The sequence below is a fragment of the Pseudophryne corroboree genome, chromosome 7 (assembly GCF_028390025.1).
Source record: "Pseudophryne corroboree isolate aPseCor3 chromosome 7, aPseCor3.hap2, whole genome shotgun sequence".
Classification (NCBI taxonomy): Eukaryota; Metazoa; Chordata; class Amphibia; order Anura; family Myobatrachidae; genus Pseudophryne; species Pseudophryne corroboree.
Genome location: NC_086450.1, coordinates 439,173,371 through 439,197,043, shown reverse-complemented (window position 1 = coordinate 439,197,043; position 23,673 = coordinate 439,173,371). Strand labels below are relative to the sequence as shown.

At 44.8% G+C, this 23,673-nt stretch overlaps 1 protein-coding gene across 1 annotated transcript; it reads left to right on the top strand.

The window, feature by feature from the left end:
• Positions 1-15,614: 15,614 nt before the first annotated feature.
• Positions 15,615-23,349, top strand: LOC134943838 (farnesyl pyrophosphate synthase-like). Its single transcript, XM_063932443.1, has 7 exons — positions 15,615-15,750; positions 17,310-17,390; positions 17,521-17,807; positions 20,206-20,278; positions 20,479-20,556; positions 20,659-20,790; positions 22,574-23,349. The coding sequence occupies exons 1-7, from the start codon at positions 15,694-15,696 to the stop codon at positions 22,772-22,774; spliced, it is 909 nt and encodes a 302-aa protein (XP_063788513.1). The 5' UTR covers positions 15,615-15,693; the 3' UTR covers positions 22,775-23,349.
• Positions 23,350-23,673: the final 324 nt, after the last annotated feature.

Below are 23,673 nucleotides of genomic sequence, written 5' to 3'. Positions count from 1 at the left end.
GATCATGACTGGTAGGATTAGAAGTATAAGGCTGGGAGACAGTAATCTTTATTAAGACATCAGTTCTAAAGAAACCCATATTACTGACACAAATTATACCAAACTAGCAAATACAGATTAATAATATAACATTGTTTAACTAGGGAAGATCACATTTTCTCCTTCCCCAAAACTTCTGTTACTATGTATCATGTGGTTGAACGTATGTTGTATGATGATGACACTGGCTAGTATATTCCCATCCTTACACACCATGTGATTGCCTATATGTGTACTGAATACTGATATAACTGAATATGCAGAATAAATCCTGAGGCTAGACCCTGTCATCCCAGAGAGGCTCCTTTCCTGCAGAACTTCCCATTTGCAGAGAGACCACTGTAGAGGTAAGTAAAGATTCTCACACACAGGGATACGTAGGAACAAGGACACCCAGGGCTGGATTAGGCTTCGGGGGGCCTGGGGTACTTAAGATAGGGGCTCCTAAAATCTAAAATTAAAATCAGAACGTCTTCAATCATTACAAAGTACAATATATACATACACACATAAATATGTCTATATACTACACACACTATATCAATATATATAAGAAGAGTGCATGGCTCTCTGTATATGTATATTTGAGCAGGTGGTCACAGCCCACTGCACCCCAACCTAGAGGTGGAGAGTAGATGAGTGCACCCCTTTCCTGGGAATGGCGAGTGCCGTGTATTACTATATGTGTATAATTGGGGTAATATCTAATTGACCGATTTGTGATCATATCTCTCTCATACACCCCTAAGCTCTTTTACTTTAAACCTGGGTCAGCTGCTCCTTTGGTGTGTTGATGACTGTCTCACTTTTAAAAGCCAGAAGTTAGTTGGTAGGTAAGCTTTAAACTAGGTAAACACATTTTCTCCTATTGGATAGCAGTTGCCAGGTTTCAAAAAAATCTATGTGAAAATGTATAAGATAGAGTACGACTTGCAGTGAAATGGGGTCCCGTGATGTGGGCTGCAAGCTTAAATCGTACAATTCATGAACTAAAACCCCATTAGTTATCCAGTTGTATATTAGAGTATTAAGGTGAATGAAATTACTAAAGAGAGGATCTCTGGGTTCTCTGTATATGTATATTTGAGCAGGAGGTCACAGCCCTCTGCACCCCATTCTAGGAGTGGAGAGTACATGAGTTCACAACTTTCCTGCGAATGATGAGTGCTGTGATATATATATATATATATATATATATATATATATATATATACAGTATATATATAAAACAGGGAATACACCAAGGTATATAGTCGGGCGCTAGAATGGGATGTTTTTCTAGCTGCTGTATAGAGGAGATAGTCAGTCTCCTAGTGTATACATAAAAATAAAAAAAAACAGAAAAACAGCGCTAGAATCAAATACCTAAACACATTTAATATAGTAGTGTTAAAAGACAATTTTAAAATTCAATTAAACTGACAAGTCACACATAAAAATAAAATGTCCATTGACCATGGGGATGATAAATTGGCTAATTTCTGCCACTACTTTGCAACACCTTATGACCGAGTAACTGATATATTTGCCAGATTCACGTATGAGGACTTTGGTATAAAGAAATGTCCATTATTACCAGCCTTGTGTTCCTATGTTGGGATCCGTAGCAATGGTGTCTGTATGCTGTTAGACACCACGCAATGGTAGTTGGTATCCTGGTCCACAGATGGCTTGGAAAGCTTTGAAATGGAAATGGAGCCGGATTGATGTATTACCGGATTGATGTATTACCGGAAAGTCCTCTCAGATCTTATAAGGGCAGCAGTAAACTCCAGGTCTTTTTTGGTGTGATGATGTAGATGGCAGTAAGTTCTCCTGACGCGTTTCGCTACTCTAGGTAGCTTTATCAAAGGTGTACGTGAACTGCCCTGATCCCATTTATATATGGTCCATCTAAACATGCTAACATCCTATTGGCTAACACTAAACAAATTAATCAACTAAACACACATAAAAAACATTTGAATGTTTATCTTAGTCAATAAAGGAGGCAAAACAATTGTTTAAAATATGTTTAAACTGGTTGGATAGTGTATTTATATGGTAATATTTATAGTTTATTTATAATTGATCCCGGTCACATTACCGGACTATGTCTAATGGGAACACATTTCATTCAATTGATTGGTTGGAATAGAACATGTGGTATTATTTTGTAATGCCCACTACTGACATCATAACGGTCACGTGGCCTTATACAACATATGGGAGCCCGATTTGCCGGTCACGGGTTAGTACCCGTTCATGTGACCTATTACATAAGCGGTCACATGTCCAAATCGCAAAGGATCATGGAACCGCGTGACCCCATTCGGCCTATAAGCGGCCGAATTGGAAGGTCACATGATAGTGTCCGCTCACGTGACCCGTCACGTGCACGGTCACATGTAAGGAAGTACTAACAAGATGAAAAACAACATATTAATGTCCGCTCATGTGACTGGTCACGTGCACTGTCACATGTCCGAAGTTAATAGGAGGCTTCATAGCCGTGAAAGTTTATACATAGCTGCAATTTTAAAAGTGGTCACATGATCCTCCACGGCCCACTTAAAAGCGGAAACAGTATCCTATAATACATCCAAATATTTGGTTTATTACATGACCGGACCCAAAATAAACACCAATAGGTTATAGGTTAGTATTCAACTACAGAATCGCCATTTGGGTTGAGGGCAATTTTGCCCTTAGTAAAACATATACTCAATATAACTAATAATAAGGGCTAAAAGAAAACACAATGACCATTTCTCATAATGAAAAGGTGTATAATATATTCATCAAATTCCTCTAGTATTAATGAAACAGATTATATAAAGAATTCAAAATGCTTCATAATAATAATTGTATAGCTTGCAAACTAAATATATCATAAAAATAAAATGCTAACATATATAAATGAAAACAGATAGGTATGAATTTTCACGTTAATTGTCTAATCTATTATAAGAATAATGAATTCTGTTTATTTGCATAATACCTTTAAGGATAATTAGTGGTCTAAAGAAATGAGAACAAGGAAACAGAAAGGAGGAAAGATAAAGGAATGGGGAAAAAGGGGGGGGTGGAGGGGGAGGGAAAAGGATAAGGGGGGGAAGGGGGGGGAAAAAGGGGGAGGAAGGAGGAGAGGGATAGAAAAAGGGGGGGGGAGGAAAAGAAAAAGAAAATAAATATCATTAAGTAGACTTGAGTTCAATTGAGCCCACAGAGATCAACGACACCATCTGTCCACGGAACCCAATAGCTACATGGAATATTCCGAGGACTGGTTGCGTCAACCGAACCCTATAGGACTGAATTGAGCTCAAGTGCCTCATTAAGACCTTGTGGATGAAGCGTATTAAGTTGAAAGGTCCAGAAAACCTCCTGCCTGCAAAGTCTCATAAATCGGTCACCTCCTCGATAAGTGGATGGGATATGTTCCAAACCTATTAACCCTAAAGAGCTTGGATTGCCATCATGGAACATGGAGAAATGTCTCGACACACTGTGATTTTGTAGTTTCTTTAGTATATTTCTCCGATGTTCCATCAGGCGAATTTTCAGGGGCCTAGTGGTCCTCCCTATATATTTAAGGTTACAACCACAAATGAGCACATAGATAACCCTACTGGTATCACAGTTAATAAAGGAAGACATTTTTTGTTCTTTTCTGAAATAGATTGGGGTAGGTTTATTGTTCTATTAACGGCATGTTGGCATGTGGTGCATCGATTTTTTCCGCATTTGTAGAAGCCACACTGCTTCTGTAACCACCCGTTTTTGGTTGTCTTACCATCCTGTTTCTCAATTGGTTTGACACAACTAGGAGCAAGCAATGTTTTTAGGGACCTGTTTTTCTTAAAAATAAAGTTAGGGTCTGTTGGAATGAGGTTTTTAAGGATTGAATCAGATTTCAAAATGCCATAGTTGTTCTTAATAATTTGTTTTATTTTTCCAGAACAACTATTGTACTTTGATATGAAAGCAAACTCAGTCTCCTTGCAATTCGTTGTATTTTTTGTTTTTGATTGCAGCATTTGTGTTCTCTCCATAGATGTTACTTGTTCAAATGCAGTTTTTAATAAATGTTTAGGATAACCTCTAGTTTCAAATGCCATAAGCATATCTCCTGCTTGACTATTAAATTTGTCCACCATGGAACAATTTATTTTTAAGCGCATTAGTTGGCCTTTTGGTATATTGGTTTTCCATGGTAAGTAATGTGCACTTTTAAAGTGTAGGTAGGCACCGCTGCCTACCTCCCTGACATAGTTATATGTTTGTATTTTATTATCAATTATCTCCAGGGTCACATCCAGGAAGTTGATTCGCGAAGAATGAAAAGTGTAGGAAAAGGTTAAATTATAAGTGTTGGTGTTGAGAGAATGAACAAACTCAGTAGCTGTGGAAAGATCCCGATCCCAAATAATAAATAGATCGTCTATGTAACGGCCATAGAAGACCAGGTGGTCACCGAGCCCGCCTCCCCAGATATGGCGGTCCTCGACCTGCCCCATATAGAGGTTGGCGTAGCTCGGCGCAAACCTGGTCCCCATGGCCGTCCCCATGACTTGCAGGTAAAAAGTGTCTAAAAACAGAAAAAAATTGTGTTGGAGAATAAAAAGAATAGAGTCCAGAAGAAAACTCTCGTTTCTCTCTGAGAGGTCCCCGTCTTTTAGTAAAGAATCTTTGATAGCCTGTATCCCCAATTGATGTGGAATATTGGAGTACAGGCTCTGTACATCTAAAGTAAGAAAAGAATAAGACGATTGCCAGGTGATTTCTTGAATAAGCTGTAAAAAATGAGTAGTGTCCCGTATGTGGGACCTCAACAGGGAGACACGAGGCTGGAGAAAACTATCAACATAAGCGGAAAGATTAGAAGTTTGAGAATTGACACCCGAAATGATAGGACGTCCCGGAGATGAAGTGAGGGACTTGTGAATTTTAGGTAAGTGATAATATATAGGTATAGTAGGAAAAGAAGGAAACAAAAACCGGTACTCCTCCCTGGATATGACCCCATACACTATACACTAATACACTATCCAACCAGTTTAAACATATTTTAAACAATCGTTTTGCCTCCTTTATTGACTAAGATAAACATTCAAATGTTTTTTATGTGTGTTTAGTTGATTAATTCGTTTAGTGTTAGCCAATAAGATGTTAGCATGTTTAGATGGACCATATATAAAGGGGATCAGGGCAGTTCATGTACACCTTTGATAAAGCTACCTAGAGTAGCGAAACGCGTCAGGAGAACTTACTGCCATCTACATCATCACACCAAGAAAGACCTGGAGTTTACTGCTGCCCTTATAAGATCTGAGAGGACTTTCCGGTAATACATCAATCCGGTAATACATCAATCCGGCTCCATTTCATTCCATTTCCATTTCCATTTCCATTTCAAAGCTTTCCAAGCCATCTGTGGACCAGGATACCAACTACCATTGCGTGGTGTCTAACAGCATACAGACACCATTGCTACGGATCCCAACATAGGAACACAAGGCTGGTAATAATGGACATTTCTTTATACCAAAGTCCTCATACGTGAATCTGGCAAATATATCAGTTACTCGGTCATAAGGTGTTGCAAAGTAGTGGCAGAAATTAGCCAATTTATCATCCCCATGGTCAATGGACATTTTATTTTTATGTGTGACTTGTCAGTTTAATTGAATTTTAAAATTGTCTTTTAACACTACTATATTAAATGTGTTTAGGTATTTGATTCTAGCGCTGTTTTTTATATATATAAAACAGATCTGAGGGTGCTAATTATTAAATGTGTTCCAATACTATACCATCCACAGTTATTAATATTTGGAGAAAGATAATTCGAATACACTTATGATAATAAAATCTTAACTTCGTTTATAAAATTTATTTATAGTAGTTATAAAAACACACAATACAACATACAGAGAATCTGTACAATTTTACAAAGATGCCTTGGAATTTATCCGGTATACATTTAGATTTTCATGTGTTTCTTAAACACCACGGTATACATATATATATATATATATATATATATATATATCCCCTATATAATAGCCCAGATCTGTGACTCTGTGTCTGTGTCTCTAACGCTGGGCATGGCTAGGAGCTCTCATTGGCTTAGTGGCAAGTCTATCACACCCAGTCCACAGCTGATTGGGCGAGAAACGCCCTCCCACACAGGTTACATCCAATGGGAGGCTCTGCCCTTTGGCTGCTGTGTTTTACCAGAGCTGGATTAACAATGGGACTGATGGAGCTACAGCTCCAGCCCCACACCCCAAAATAGGCCCACTGCATCTGCAGCAACATACCCTCCAACAATTTACACATAAAAATGTATACAAATTCGAAAAGGGGGCGTGGTCATGGGTACAGCGGCATGGTCACGCCCCTTTTCCTATACTTTCAATGCAAGTTTGGAGAGTCGGTACAGACCATAAAAAAAAGGTACTGTACCTGCTAAAAAGGTACAGTTGGAGGGTATTCCACTGCATCTGCTGAAAGTCTCTGTGCTGTAGATAGGGGAAAAAATCCTTTTACTGCAGCATCCTATGTCCTGCTGCCAGAGCCGGATTAAGGCTATGGGGGGCCCGGGGCACTTCAAATGGTGGGGCCCCTAACAAGGAGGCAGGAAAATTTATATATATATATATATATATATATATATATATATATACACACACATGCATATACATGTCCTGCGTGTGGCACCGGCGTTTGGCAGTGGGAAGCTAGGACAGGCAGCTGGGAGCTTGGACAGCCATTGATCAGCTGCATTGCATGTATCGCTGGTGTTTGGCAGTGGGATGCCAGGAACCGGGTCAGGCAGCTGGGATTTGGGACAGCCATTGCTCAGCTGCACTGCGTGCAACACCAGCGTTTAGCAGTGCAGGTGGAATTGCAGCAACGCTACGGCAGATGGTCCATTTAAAAAGGGGTACCAAGGGTACTTACTCCCAGGGCCCCCCATAATCCAGTTTAGGGACACCGATGGCACAGAACACACTGCTCTGGTTATTCCAGTCTCAACTGGTGGCAGGAGTTATAGTAAAACAATTATACAATATGTCAGTTTTAGGTATGAGTTCGAGGCACAGAGTTCCATGGCTTGGTGTGGTCTGGGTGCTTTGGGGCATCACATTATAATACTTAATCTAGCACTGTTTTCAGCACTGAATTATTTTTTTTACCTATGTAACACCTATTAACACAAAGCTTCTTACTGATGTAACACTTATTAACACCGTAACCTCTCACTAGTGTGATACCTTGGGGCGGTTGGCCTGTGCAGACCTGGGGGTCCCATGCCCTGGATTTGAACCTTAATGTTAGGGACCCATCAGATGAGGTCATCTGGTTGCGTTAGATAATAGAGTTTATTATAATTATTCTGATTAGCAATACTTAGTACTACAGAGTGTGCATTTGCATTTTCTTTTTGTCTGTTTGGAACTACAATTCTCAGCATGATAGCACCTCTTATTATGTTTGGAATTAGGGTGTGCAGTTCAAAGTGCCCCCCTCCCTCCCTGATCGTAATATATATAAAATGATATCACACTACCAGCATCACTAAAGTTATACACATCATGTGTGCGCAGGTCATGGTGATGTCTTGCAGCATTCTTACACTTTCCTCATGTCTGATTACCAGAATTTTGAACAACTGTTTTCAAGAGGTGCCATATTCTTTATTAAACCTTGGGTACCATCATCCCTAGTTACACTTCTGCCCAGTGACAGTGCACAATCATCCCTACTTACACTTCTGCCCAGTGACAGGGCATCATCATTCCTAGTTACACCTCTGCCCAGGGACAGGGCACCATCATCCCTTGTTACACCTCTGCCCAATGACAGGGCACCATCATCCCTAGTTACACCTCTGCCCAGTGACAGGGCGCCATCATCACTAGTTACACCTCTGCCCACTGATAGGGCACCACAACCCTAGATAAACCTCTGCCCAGTGACAGGATGCCATCATCCCTAGTTACACCTCTGCCCAGTGATAGGGTGATCATCCCTAGTTACACCTCTGCTCAGTGACAGGGCACCATCATCCCTAGTTACACCTCTGCCCAGTGATAGGGTGATCATCCCTAGTTACACCTCTGCTCAGTGACAGGGCACCATTATCCCTAGTAACACATCTGCACAGTGACAGGGTGCCATATCCATAGTTATACCTCTGCCCAGTGACAAGGTGCCATCATCCCTAGTTACACCTCTGCCCAGTGACAGGGCACCATTATCCCTAGTAACACATCTGCACAGTGACAGGGTGCCATATCCATAGTTATACCTCTGCCCAGTGACAAGGTGCCATCATCCCTAGTTACACCTCTGCCCAGTGACAGGGCACCATCAGCTCTAGTTCTACCACTGCCCGGGGAGAGGGCTTTATCATCCTTACTTACACCTCTGCCCAGTGGCATGGCACCTTCATCCATAGTTACACCTCTTGCCCAGTGACAGGGCGCCATCATCTCTAATCACACATCTGCCAAGTAACAGGGCACCATCATCCCGAGTTACAACTCTGCCCAGTGACAGGGCACCTTCAGTTCTAGTTCCAACACTACCTAGTGACAGGGCACCACATCCCTAGTTACACCAATGCCCAGTGAAAAGGCACCATCATTCCTAGTTACACCTCTGCTCAGTGACAGGGCACCATCATCCCTAGTTAAACCTTTGCCCAGTGACAGGGCGCTATCATCCCTAGTTACACCTCTGCCCGGTGAGAGGAAGCCATCATCTGTAGTTACACCTCTGCCCAGTGACAGAATAGGGCACCATATCCCTAGTTACACCTCTGCGTACTGACAGGGTGCCACCATCACTAGTTACACCTCTGCCCAGTGACAGGGCACCATTATCCCTAGTAACACATCTGCACAGTGACAGGGTGCCATATTCATAGTTACACCTCTGCCCAGTGACAGGGTGCCATCATCCCTAGTTACACCTCAGCCCAGTGACAGGGCACCATCAGCTCTAGTTCTACCACTGCCCGGTGAGAGGGCTTCATCATCCTTACTTACACCTCTGCCCAGTGGCATGGCACCTTCATCCATAGTTACACCTCTTGCCCAGTGACAGGGCGCCATCATCTCTAATCACACATCTGCCAAATAACAGGGCACCATCATCCCTAGTTACACCTCTGCCCAGTGACAGGGCACCATCAGTTCGAGTTCCACCACTACCTAGTGACAGGGCACCACATCCCTAGTTACACCTCTGCCCAGTGAAAAGGCACCATCATTCCTAGTTACATCTCTGCTCAGTGATAGGGTGCCATCATCCGTAGTTACACCTCTGCCCAGTGACAGGATAGGGCACCATATCCCTAGTTACACCTCTGCGTAGTGACAGGGTGCCACCATCACTAGTTACACCTCTGCCCAGTGACAGGGCACCATTATCCCTAGTAACACATCTGCCCAGTGAAAGGGTGCCATATCCATAGTTTTACCTCTGCCCAGTGGCAGGGTGCCATCATCCCTAGTTACACTTCTGCCCAGTGACAGGGCACCGTTAGCTCTAGTTCCACCATTGCCCGGCGAGAGGGCTTCATCATCCTTGCTTACACCTCTGCCCAGCGACAAGGCAACATCCTCTCTAATGACACCTTTGCCAAGTAACAGGGCACCATCATCCCTAGTTTACCTCTTCCCACTGATAGGGCACCATCATCCCTAATTACACCTCTGCGCAGTGACAGGGCGCCATCATCCCTAGTTACACCTCTGCCCAGTGACAGGGCACCATCATCCCTAGTTACATCTCACCCCAGTGACAGGGCACCATTATCTCTAGTTTCACCTTTGGCAAGTGACAGGTCACCATCATCCCTAGTTACACCTCTGCCCAGTGACAGGGCACCATATCCCTAGTAACACCTCTCGCAATGACAGGGCGTCATGATCCATAGTTACACTTCTGCCCGGTGACATGGTGCCATTATACCTAGTTACACCTCTGCCCAGTGACAGGGTGCCATATCCATAGTTATTCATCTACCAAGTGACATGTCTCCATCATCCCCTGGGGCGGATTGGGAACAAAAAGCGGCCCTGGAAAAATTGTACTAGTGGCCCCACATGGGCAGCACCAAAGGTGTAAGGTCTAGCCGTAGGGCATGGCAGCAGCACCCTCCGCCCAAGACTTTCCAGATAGTGAGCATGTCCAGCATGAAGGGGGAAGTTAAAAAGAAATAAAATTAAATATTATGAGCACATTATATGATACACCTTCAGAATTTAGGAAACTATATCATTCTTTAGAAAGATATATTTTCTTGCTTATTACACCAACCGTATCCCAATCACTATTCACTTAATCTTATATGTCAGCCAAGCAGGCAGACAGAGCATACACTAGATCATCTGCAATCACAGGCTAAGTGGCAAAGTCATTTTCATATATGCAAATTATTTTGCATCTTATTCATTATGTCTATAAAAAGGACCACATGTCCTCAAACAAAACAGGCCCCACGGGTGCATCGGACCACCGGGAATCTTCCCTGTGGACCCTATGGCCAATCCGCCTCTGATCATCCCTATTTACACCTCTGCCCAGTGACATGGCATCATCTCCCTAGCTACACCTCTGCCCAGTGACAGGGTGCCATCATCTCTAGTTACACCTCTGCCTAGTAATAGGGCACCATATCCCTAGTTACACCTCTGCCCAAAGACAGGGCATCATGATCCCTAGTTTCACTTCTTCTCAATGACATGGTGCCATCATCCCTAGATACACCTATGCCCAGTGACATGGTGCCATCATCCCTAGTTACACCTCTGCCCAGTGACAGGGAACCATATCCCTAGTTACACCTCTGCCCAGTTTCAGGGTACCATCATTCCTACTTAAACCTCACGCCAGTGACAAGGTGCCATCATCTCTAGTTACACCTAGGCCAAGTGACAGGGTGCCATTGTTAGGGTAATTTAACCTCTTCTGGTCTATAAACTCTCTGCAGTCATCAGTCAGAATTCTGTTCCTTTAGCAACCGGTTGGAGGTCAGTGAATGAAAAGATGACACAGGATTATGTGTAACCTAAGCAAATCATAAATGACCTGCTAGGGGCCGTCACAGGCTTTATTTTTATAGCTTAAGAAAAAATCATGCTTGCCAATACATTTAGCCAATCAGAATACACCATGTATGTCTCAGAACCTGAAATACGTCAATTGTCATACAATGTTCCAATTGGCAACTAGAACATCCTTGAAAATGGTTATTGTTTTGTGATTATCAGTCTTTCGGACATAAACTCAAAACATTCTTCAACATTCTTCCCAATTAGCCTTGGATATATCTGGTGTTGCTTTGTCCGCCTTGGATACATCTGTTGTTGCCTTGTCCTTGTACAAGTCATGCTTTAAACAAGATATTCAGAGAATATAGTTTTCTGAATATCTGTGCAATATATTTAAGGATACATGAACACATTTTGTGATTAACAGTAAATATCTTAATAAATGCGAAAAAGCGTGAATCAATATATTTGCTATACTGCAGAAGCTCCTACACCATCACCATCATCATTATTACACCTCTGCCCAGTGATGTGGCTCCATCATCCCTACTTATACCTATGCCCAGTGACAGCGCACCATATCCCTAGTTACACTTCTGCACAGTGACTCGCACCATCATCCCTAGTTTGACATCTACCTAGCTACACCTCTGCCCAGTGACAGAGTGTCATCATCCCTAGTTACACCTCTGCCTAGTGATAGGGCACCATATCCATAGTTACACCTCTGCCCAATGACAGGGTACCATCATTCCTACTTACACCTCACCCCAGTGACAGGGTGCCATCATCTCTAGTTACACCTCTGGCAAGTGACAGGGTGCCATACCCATAATTATACCTCTCCCAAGTGACAGGGCATTATCATCCCTAATTAAACCTCTGCCCAGTGACACGGCGCCATCATCCCTAGCCACACCTCTGCCCAATGACAGGGTATCAGCATCCCGAGTTATATCTCTGCCCAGTGATAGGGAACCATCACCCTTAGTTACACCTCTGCCCAGAGACAGGGTGCCATCATCCCTGGTTAAACCTCTGCCCAGTGACAGAATGCCATATCCATAGTTACACCTCTGCCCAGTGACAGGACACCATTATCCCTAGTTACACCTCTAGCCCATACCTAGTTACACATCAGCCCAGTAACAGGGTGCCATCATCCCTAGTTACACCTGTGCCCAGTGACAGTGTGCTATCATCCCTAGTTACACCTTTGCCCAGTGACACGGTGCCATCATTCCTAGTTACACCGCTGCCCATTGACACAGCGCCATCATCCCTTCTTACACCTCTGCTCAGTGACAAAGTGCTATCATCCCTAGTTACACCTCTGCTTGACTACACCTCTGCCCAGTGACATGGCGCCATCATTCCTAGTTACACCTCTGCCCAGTGACACGGCGCCATCATCTCCAGTTACACCGCTGCCCAGTGGCACGGCACAATTATCCCTAGTTACACCTTCACGCAGTGACAGGGTGCTTTCATCCCTATTTACACATCTGCGCAGTGAGAGGGCACCGTCATCCATAATTACACCTTTACACATTGACAGGGCGCCGTCAACCCTAGTTATACCTCTGCCTAGCTACACCTCTGCCCAGTTACAGAGCGCCATCATCCCTTGCTACACCTCTGCCCGGTGACAAGGTGCTGTCTTCCCTAGTTACACCTCTGACAAGTGACAACTTCCACTCTATACAATAAATTTGTATTCTAAATATTTAGATCTATTTCTATATATGGTTCACCCTCTGCCAGCCTGGCAGTTTTCACTACACCATTTAATTCAACAACGGTTTAAATGCATTATCTAGGGTCAAATGATTACGTTGATGCCTAGCACATGCATGTAATGAAACAAGTCTCTGAATTGGTGAATATCCTCAGTACCATCTGGTGGCTCCAGTTTCCACAACACTGTCCCCGGCACAGGCTTGCTTTGGTTTCTTCTGTAGTTTATTCCCGCAGTGACGTAACTATTGCCCCCACAGCCCTTGCGGTGGCTTGGGGGCGCCGCCACTGATTTAGCACAGATTGACATGCGGACGAGCGTCCGCATGTCAATCTGCGGTCTACTCTCCCTCCTTCCCTCCGCTGCTGTGATGGAGGGACACGGAGGGCACAGCGCGCGCCTCTCCTGTGTACCTCCGTGTCCGGGAGAGGTGGAGCATATTTTGCACTTCGGGAGGCATATGTGGCACTGAGGGGGCATATGTGGCACTGCGGGGTATATGTGTACCTGGCACATGGGGGGGGGCTATATTTGGCACTGGGGGCATGTGAGTACCTGGCACTGTGGGGGAATATCTGGCACTGGGGGCATATGTGGCACTGAGGGGGCATATGTGGCACTGGGGGGGTATATGTGTACCTGGCACATGGGGGGGCTATATTTGGCACTGGGGGCATGTGAGTACCTGGCACTGTGGGGGAATATCTGGCACTGTGGTCATATGTGGCACTGGGGGGGTATATGTGTACCTGGCACAGGGGGGGCTATATTTGGCACTGGGGGCATGTGAGTGCCTGGCACTGTGGGCATATGTGGCACTGTGAGCACAGCCCTAGCAACAAGCACTACTCCCTAGCAACGAGCATGACACCCAGTGCATGAAACCCTTGGCAACGAGCATGACACCCAGTGCATGAAACCCCTGGCAACGAGCATGACACCCTGAGCATGAATACCCCTGGTACCATCCATGGAACCAAGAGCATGAAACCCCTGGCAACGAGCATGACACCCAGTGCATGAAACCCCTGTCAACGAGCATGACACCCAGTGCATGAAACCCCTGGCAAAGAGCATGACACCCTGAGCATGAAAACCCCTGGCACCGTGCATGGAACCAAGAGCATAAAACCCCTGGCAACGAGCAGGTAATTTAAAAGTAATTAGAAGCCTTACTGTAGGACTTAATTTGTAATGGGCATTACGGTGTGTGGCATAATGTATCACGGACATTGCGGTGTGTGTCATAATGTGTCACAGGCATTACGGTGTGTGGCATACTATATCAAGGGCATTGTGGTATGTGCTATAATGTCTCAGGGGCATTGCAGTGTGGCATAATGTATAATGGCATTGCGGTGTGTGGCATAGGGTATAACGGGCATTGCGGTATGTGTCACAGGCATTACGGTGTATGGTATACTATATCACGGGCATTGTGATATGTGGTATAATGTCTCAGGGTCATTGCAGTGTGTGGCATAATGTATCACAGACATTGCGGTGTGTGTCATAATGTGTCAGGCATTACGGTGTGTTGTATACTATATCACGGGCATTGTGGTATGTGGTATAATGTCTCAGGGTCATTGCGGTGTGTGTCATAATGTGTCACAGACATTGTATGTGCTATAATGTATCAGGGGCATTGCAGTGTGTGGCATTATGTATAACGGCATTGCGATTTCTGTCATAATGTGTCACAGGCATTACGGTGTGTGGCATAATGTGTCGGGGGCATTACGGTGTGTGGCATATTGTGTAATGGGCATTATTGTGTGTGGCATAATGTCTAAGGGCCATTGCAGTATGTGGCATAATGTATACTGGGCATTACTATAAGGAGGAAAAATGACAAATAATGTAAGGGGCATGAATCAGGATTATTTTTCTTTCCTGTGGTGGCCAACGTCTGGGCGTGCAGGTTGCAAAACTGGGGTATAAGGTAGTCTTTCCCTGCAATGCCACGCTCCTTTAAATGAAGCCACGTCCCTTTTTGCGACACGCGCATGTTTGTCCCTTTACTAGTGCCAATTATGGGGGATGGGGGGGGGGGGGCGCGCCGAAGAATTTTTTGGCTTGGGGGAGAAAAATCTCTAGTTACGCCACTGTATTCCCGGTAATGTCAGGATAGCAAATACAGGTCCTACATTGGTTCCAGGGTTATATCAGCAAAGTATTCCCACATCCCTGTCACTGACTAGACACAGTGGCCTCCTGGCTAGTCATCAACCACTAACTGGCATCAGCTGCCCAGCACCAACACAAGAAAATCTACTTATACCTCCTCCCAAGCAATCACTATCTAAAAATCACACCCATGTTGTCCACCTGTGAAGCTGAACTGTGTATGCGGGACTTGTGAGGAATTAACCCTATCTTAAACAGATTCTTTTGCAGACTCAAAAAGAAAGCATTAATTTCTCTCATAAGAAAACTACCTTGTTTGTCAATGTATATATAATGTGTGTATGCAAGCATATTTATAGTGCTTATACACCTACTGTATATATAGCTCTCAGCTGACAGATGTCATGTTGGTTTTCTCCTAGCCCCTGACAATGGCCTCCGTGAAGGCATCGGCAGCCTCCGATAATTTCCAGAAGTTTTCCAGCTTCTTTGAGAAGGTAGTGCAGGACCTGACAGCGGAGGATTGTGGACACCCAGAGATTGGGGTTGCCATCTCACGCTTGCGAGAGGTAAGTGAGATCTATGAGGCTCTGCTTAGCTATCTTCCAGTCCTTTCCCAAAAATGTACCAATGTGCGTGTTTTCTCCATAGGTCCTGGAGTACAATGCCCCTGGAGGAAAGTATAATCGAGGTATCGCTGTATTGACCTCTGTCCGGGAGCTGTTGCCACTGACCATGCAGGATGAGGAGACCATAGAGAGGGCCCTGGTGGTGGGCTGGTGTGTGGAGCTGGTGAGGTCCCAATTTTGTCTGTAATATCTGTCTATGTCACATCATTATTATGAGCTGCTGCTGCAGCTCACAACTTGTTTTCCGGGTCTTGGCCACCACTAGGAGCCTGGGCCGCCAAGGTGTGGTGTTTGTACCGCATGGCATACTTGTCCTGGCTGTTGCTAGGAGACCAGAGATGCTAGCATGTGGATAGCACCGATCTCATACATGCAGCTTCACACCTGCAGATTATTATTCAGTTAAGGGTGTGTGTGTGTGTGTGTGTGTGTGTGTGTGTGTGTGTGTGTGTGTGTGTGTGTGTGTGTGTAAGTCAGGCCTTTATCCAGCCTGAAACCCTGCCCTGTTGTAATACTGAACCTTGTTTGTACATCCCGCCTCAAACCCTGTCTGTTCCAGCTTGGTTTATGTACTCCTGCTTTATCCCTGTCTTTGCATTGTCTGCACTCCTGTTTATACTAAAACTGTGCACCAGTTTAAGTTTTTGGAGCATCCTACCCAACTATTTGTTCTGGGAAGCGCCCTAGAGCAAATGTTGATTCTTCAGAGACATTCTCAGGGCGGGGGCTTGGGTATTCATGATTTCAAATGCCCTCAATGGAGAGCGAGTTGGGCTGGCGAGTTAGATTTGGGTGGGTTATATTTTTTCTGTGCACGGTAAATACTGGCTGCTTTATTTTTACACTGCAATTTAGAATTCTGTTTAAACACATCCCACCCAAATCTAACTCTCTCTGCACATGTTGTATCTGCCCCACCTTCACTGCACATGATTTTGGCCATTAGAGAAAAATGTTGCTGTTGCAATCAAGTCTGAATTAGGTCTCTTGTGAATCAGGTATCATTTCCTTGTTCCAGTTCCAGTTTAGGTTTATGTGTCTGTGTTTGTACTTCATCTACTCTAGTCAATTCTCTTGCGATCACCTGATATTTGTATGCCCTTACTTCCTTGAATTTAAGACATGGCAGCATCTCAGTTCTGGTGAGAGTGGCCCTCATTCCGAGTTGTTCGCTCGCTAGCAGTTTTTAGCAGCCGTGCAAACGCTATGCCGCCTCCCACTGGGAGTGTATGTTAGCTTAGCAGAAGTGTGAACGAAAACATTTTGTGCAATTTCAGAGTAGCTTCAGACCTACTCCGCGCTTGCGATGACTTCAGACTGTTCAGTTCCTGTTTTGACGTCACGAACACGTGTGTTTTTCCTGGCACGCCTGCGTTTTTTCAAACACTCCCTGAAAACGATCAGGTGACACCCAGAAACGCCCACTTCATGTCAATCACTCTGCAGCCAGCAGTGCAACTGAAAAGCTTCGCTAGACCTTGTGTGAAACTACATCGTTCATTGTAATAGTACAACACGCGTGTGCAGAAGTGCCGTTTTCTTGCATGATCGGAGCGTAGCGGACGAAAACTGCTAGCGAACAACTCGGAATGACCCCCAGTGTCTCTATGGGAAAAGGGCAGCTGTTATAGGTGGGTGACCTCTGTAGTGTGGTTCTAGGGGTCTTATGCATATATTCAGATGTATCATAAGAATCATATAACTAGTTCCTACCTTCCCTAGCTGTCGCTCTTCTTCCTAGTGTCTGATGAGATTTTGGATAGGTCTGAGACTCGTCGTGGGAAGACTTGCTGGTACAAGAAGGTAATATTGCACCTACCTGGCACTAGGCAGCAGTTATCTGGGATCACAGGGTGGTATGGGGTAGAGCATTAGGAGGTACAGGTCAGAGCTGATTGCTGCAGGTGCTAAGTGAGGACTGTTCCTGACACAGGAGGGCATTGGCCGTGACGCTATCAATGACTCGTTCCTGATTGAATTATGTGTATATCGACTCCTGAGGAAGCACTGCCGTGGACAGCCCTATTACCTGAAACTGCTGGAACTGTTTCTGGAGGTGAGAACTGTATCGGTATCCTGTACACCCAGAACCATAGTGTTATTCCTTATACCCATCTCTTTTGTGTTACAGATCTTCTACCAGACCAAGATGGGGCAGGCACTAGAGCTAATCTTCTCTCAGCCAGGAAAGATGGATCTAGCCCAGTACACAGAGACCAGGTGAGTCCCTTACATCTCAGGCACTAGATCTAATCACTGCTCAGCCAGGGAGGGTGGATCTAGCCCAGTACATGGAGACCAGGTGAGTTCCTTACATCTCAGGCACTAGATCTAATCACTGCTCAGCCAGGAAAGATGGATCTAGCCCAGTACACAGAGACCAGGTGAGTCCCTTATATCTCAGGCACTAGATCTAATCACTGCTCAGCCAGGGAAGGTGGATCTAGCCCAGTACATGGAGACCAGGTGAGTTCCCTGCATTTCTGGCCAATGGCACATCCCAACAATGGATATGTAAGATATGTTCCTGCGCACTCACTGCAGCCAACCCAGGTATTCTCCAGGTGTGTCACCTAACACACCATAAAGACATGTATACAAAGAGGATTTGGAAAAAACCTCAGATGGCGCAAAAAATAAATGAATGAATGGTAGATAAATATATTACCCGTGTGGGTCAAAGTCCAAAACTTTTCAAACAGGAAAGTCCTTGTGCAAGTCCACTTACCGGGAGATTTTATGCAAAACAAACACAAATCAAAGAACAAATGTTCAGAATACTCCTTATATGAACACAAATGATGGGGGTCAACCCAAACTCCTTCGACTAAGCAATATTCAGGGTGCATGGTTCTATCCGTAAGGTTCACCTCAGTGGATCATATGGAAAGCCGCTTACATATATGCTTACATAGAACAGATGAAAATGAAACATATAAAGGTATCTTTAGCCTTCTCCAGATGATATTGTACGACTCGGAGTCCGAAACAATTCATCCGGCAAAGTCCTAGTATAAGTACACCTCCCGGAGGGTTTTATGCAGAGAAAAACACAAACCAAATACAAATGTTCAGCAGTGTTGGGGTGTGTAATTCTGTCCGTAAGGTTCACCTCAGTGGTTCATTTGGAGTGCCGCTTACGTGTGTGCTTACATAGAACAGATGGAGACAAGACATGTAAAGGTATCTTTAGCCTTCTACAAGTGATATGGCCAAGCTCTGGACCGTGTGCATTAATTCACTCGTGTTCCCAGTAGTGTAGTACAAAATGCTCACAGTTTAGTTACCAGGGGGTCAACGGGTACCACTTGCTTAGACCAGTGATTCCACCAATGACAAATCGAATCGGATCTGGCCATGAGCAAATTACATTGTGAGTCACAAATAATGAACATCTTCAGCACAGCAGTGCCTCGGGGTCTCCTCCTCGCCAGGATCCCAGGAGGGTGAGCAGTGTTTGGGGAGAGGTGATGGAAGGTTATCTGCTGTCCTCCTCAGCAGATAACCTGATATAGGGGGTAATTCTGAGTTGATCGCAGCAGGAACATTGTTAGCAGCTGGGCAAAACCATGTGCACTGCAGGGGGGGGGCAGATATAACATGTGCAGAGAGAAATAGATTTGGTGTGGTGAGTTCAATCTGCAATCTAAATTGTAGTGTAAAAATAAAGCAGCCAGTATTTACCCTGCACAGAAACAAAATAACCCACCCAAATCTAACTCTATCTGCAAATGTCATATCTGCCCCACCTGCAGTGCACATGGGGGGTCATTCCGAGTTGTTCGCTCGGTAAAAATCTTCGCATTGCAGCGATTTTCCGCTTAATGCGCATGCGCAATGTCAGCACTGCGACTGCGCCATGTAAATTTGCTATGCACTTAGAAATTTTACTCACGGCATTTTCTTCGTTCTGGCGATCGTAATGTGATTGACAGGAAATGGGTGTTACTGGGCGGAAACAGGCCGTTTTATGGGCGTGTGGGAAAAAACGCTACCGTTTCCGGAAAAAACGCAGGAGTGGCTGGAGAAACGGGGGAGTGTCTGGGCGAACGCTGGGTGTGTTTGTGACGTCAAACCAGGAACGACAAGCAGTGAAATGATCGCAGATGCTGAGTAAGTCTGAAGCTACTCAGAAACTGCTACGAGGTGTGTAATCGCAATATTGCGAATACATCGTTCGCAATTTTAAGATGCTAAGATTCACTCCCAGTAGGCAGCGGCTTAGCATGAGCAAATCTGCTAAAATCCACTTGCGAGCTAACAACTCGGAATGACCCCCATGGTTTTACCCAACTGCTAAAAAATGTCCTGCTGCGATCAACTTGGAATTACCCCCATAATACAGTACTTCAGACATTTGCAGGTCTCTTACCAGATTCTGTCTCTTCTGCGATGGATGAGCAGAGGAGAAGAGAAAAAGAAAAACTCTGATCCACAGACACACACACACTGGTAGGAAAATTGCTGCCACCGAGGATATGCAGCAGCTCCATTACACCCTTTATAATGCATGTAGTGGCTGCTGGCAGGCTGTGGGGAAGGGAGGTTTTTGGGCAACTGGACACCCCCCTGCATTTGTCTATGAATTCAACACTAATGCCTGGTTCTCTGTCTGCAGGTATAAATCCATTGCAAAATACAAGACGGCTTTCTTTTGCTTCTACCTGCCCATCGCTGCTGCCATGTTTATGGTGAGTTCTGTGCAACAGAGCTGATAATCTAGTTATTTTCTTTACAACCTTGTAAGTAAATGAAGAGCTGGCAGCCGTGTATATACCCCACCATATTAAAATACTGGAGACAGGAACTGCATGTTACAGCAACCTACACAACAAGTGAATGAGCCCCTCTCACACCACCTAAGTAACCCGTCCGTGTACCCACTTCGTAGGCTGGAATAGACCAGGAGGAAGATCACAGAAATGCCAAAACAATCCTGCTGGAAATGGGGGAGGTATACCAGGTGCAGGTGAGAAAGGGGTTAATACAGGTGAGGGGACATTGAGAAAGTCAATCTTTATCATACAGTGTAAGTTATGTTCTGTGCCCCCATATCCCAATTTACTGCTAGAATGACTACCTGGACTGTTACGGAGACCCCAGCATGAGGAGGGCCGGAACTGACATCCAGGAAAAGAAGTGTACGTGGCTGGTGGTAGAAGCACTAAAGAGGGTGACGCCTGAGCAAAGAAAAATCCTGGAGGTAAGTGTAGTAGTGGGACAGTTGGCCTCCAGATATACCTTCCCAGAGAGCTTCTCCTCTTGCACCTACACCTTCCCTGACATGGCCTCTTGCCACTGTACTTACACCTTCCTCGACAGCTCCTCCTCCTGCAATTACACCTTCCCTGACAGCTCCATCTCCTGCATTTACACCTTTCGTGACACCTCCATCTCCTGCGCTTACACCTTCCCTGAATGCTACTCCTCCTGTACTTACACCTTCCTCAACAGATCCTCCTCTTGTGCTTACACCTTCCCTGGCAGCTCCTTCTCCTGTAGTTATACTGTCCCAGACAGCTCCTGTGCTTGCTTTTTCCCTGACAGGGCCTCTTTCTCCTGTGCATACATCTACCCTGACAGCTCCTCCCCCCTGATACTTACATTTCCCCAACAGGACCTCCTCCTCATGCGCTTACACCTTCCCTGACAGCTTCTCTTCCTACACTTATACCTTTACTAACAGTTCTTCCTCCTGTGCTTACACCTGCTACTCCTCTGGTGCATACACTTCCCATGACAGCTCCTCTTACACCTTCCCTGACCGATCGTCCTTCTATGCTTACACCTTCCCGACAGCTCTTAATATTACACCTTCCCTGACATCTCCCCCTCCTACAGTCACACCTTTCCCTTTAGCTCCTCCTCTTGCACTTACACATTACCAACAGCTGCTTCCCCTGCAGTTATGCCTTTTTCAACAGCTCCTGCTACTGAGCTTTTACCTTCCTTGACAGTGCCACCTCCTGCAGTTACACCTTCCCTGTTAGCTCCTCCTTCTGTGGTTTCACCTTCTCTGCCTGCTCCTCCTCCTCCTGAGGTTACACCTTCCCTGATGGTTCCTCCTCCAGATACACTTTACCCATTAGCTCTTCCTCCTCTTCTTACATCTTCCCTGACAGCTCCTCCTCCTGCAGTTACACCTTCCCCATTTGTTTCCACTCCTGTGTGTACTTCTTCCCCTGAAAGCCTTTCCTCCTGTGGTTACACCATCCCCATTAGATCCTCCTCCTGCACTTACACCTTCCCCTACAGCTAATTTTCTACCTGCATTTACACCATCCCTATTTTCTTCTACTCCTGCACTTTCACTTTCCCTGACAGCTTCTCCTCCAATTACACCTTCCCTGACGGCTCCTCCTCCTGTGGTTGAACCTTCCCCATTATCTTCTCCTGCACTAACACCTTACCCAGTTGCTCCACCTGCAGTTACTTTTCCCCCTGACAGCTCCTGCTGATGAGCTTACACTTTTCTTGACAACTCCTCCTCCTGATGTTATTCCTTCCTTGACAGCTCTTCTTTCTGTGGTTACACCTTTTCTTACAACTCCTTTTCCTACACTTACACCTTCCCTGACAGCTCATTCTCCTGCTGATACACCTTCCCTGACAACTCCTCCTCCTCCGGCATTTACACCTTCCCCCGACAGCTCCTCCTCCTTCTGTGGTTACACTTTCCCCAACAGCTCCACCTTCTGTGGTTACACCTTCCCAACAGCTCCTCCTTCTGTGGTTATATCATCTTTATAAGCTCTTCCTCATACATTTGAACCTCACCTGGCAGATCCTAGTCCACCTGTGGTTACACCTTCCCTGAAAGCTCCTCATCCTCCTGCAGTTCCATGTTCTTTATGAATCTCTGGTTATACATATCCTAGAGGCACCTGCTCACTCTTCGCCATTGGTTTTCACATGTCCTAGTAGTATGCCTCAGCTGGGGTGCACACTATCTCCAGTATTAACCCTTGCGTTGTTTTGACACACAGGAGAACTATGGCCATGATGATGTGAACAATGTGCAGAAGGTAAAGCAGCTGTATGAGGATCTAGGTCTGTCTGCTGTGTACAGACAATATGAGGAGGAGCATTACCAGAGACTGCAGATTCTCATCTCCCAGCATGCAAATGGGCTGCCCAAGGAGATCTTCCTGGGTCCGGCACGCAAGATTTACAAGAGACAGAAATAAGTGTTTGCTAACTGGATATGTAGGGCTGAAGTTGATTCCTGGCATTTAGGATGTAGCTCCTTGTTCTGATTCTTCTCCCTTGCTGTACAAATTCAAGTACAGGAACAGAGCCTGCTTCCTCTCCATACATACAATTTTACCAGGGCTCCCCCTACTGCCTAGTAGTAGGATTAGGTGTTCTCAGTGCAACCTACAGATTGTCTTTTATTACCTTATTACTCTGCCCTAATTGGTGATAATATGATGGTACCACTTACGTGCTGTCTGAGAATCTCTGCACCTGGGAGCTTCTAGTCCCTCATTCTGGGGGCATTAATGAGACAGAATAAAATAATTGCATTTAAAATTGAATGCAGGCAGAGTATTCCTATAATTTATAGTGGAATGAATGGTCGCCTATTATCTTTTTGAGACTCTTCTGCAAACCTTCTTTGCACACATTATGCTAATTCATATCCTGGTTCACAGCTGCTTACTCAAATAGAGACTTCCTTCTGTATGCTTATCCGAATGTCGTTATCCAACTACTAACTCATGCTGCTAATGGATTCACGTGATACATGAGAAAAACAACTTGTCCCACTTCAAAATCAGTATTCTGTAAATGTTTATTCTTTTTGTTTTTATTTGAGTATTTTTCATTGGTTTTCATATACAAATGTACAAGAGAAGAAAATGCAACAATACCATAATAAAACCATGTTACATCAGAAAGGAGCAATATCACAGGACATATTGTAAAATGGATCAGATATCCAACACTTGTAGAGAAATGATCAACCAACCGATACACAGACATAATCTCAAATATGCAGAAGTCAGAGCCACAAATATAATGATTTAACACAAAATAAAAAGAAACAAAATACATACAGAAAATAAATAAATTCACAGATCTC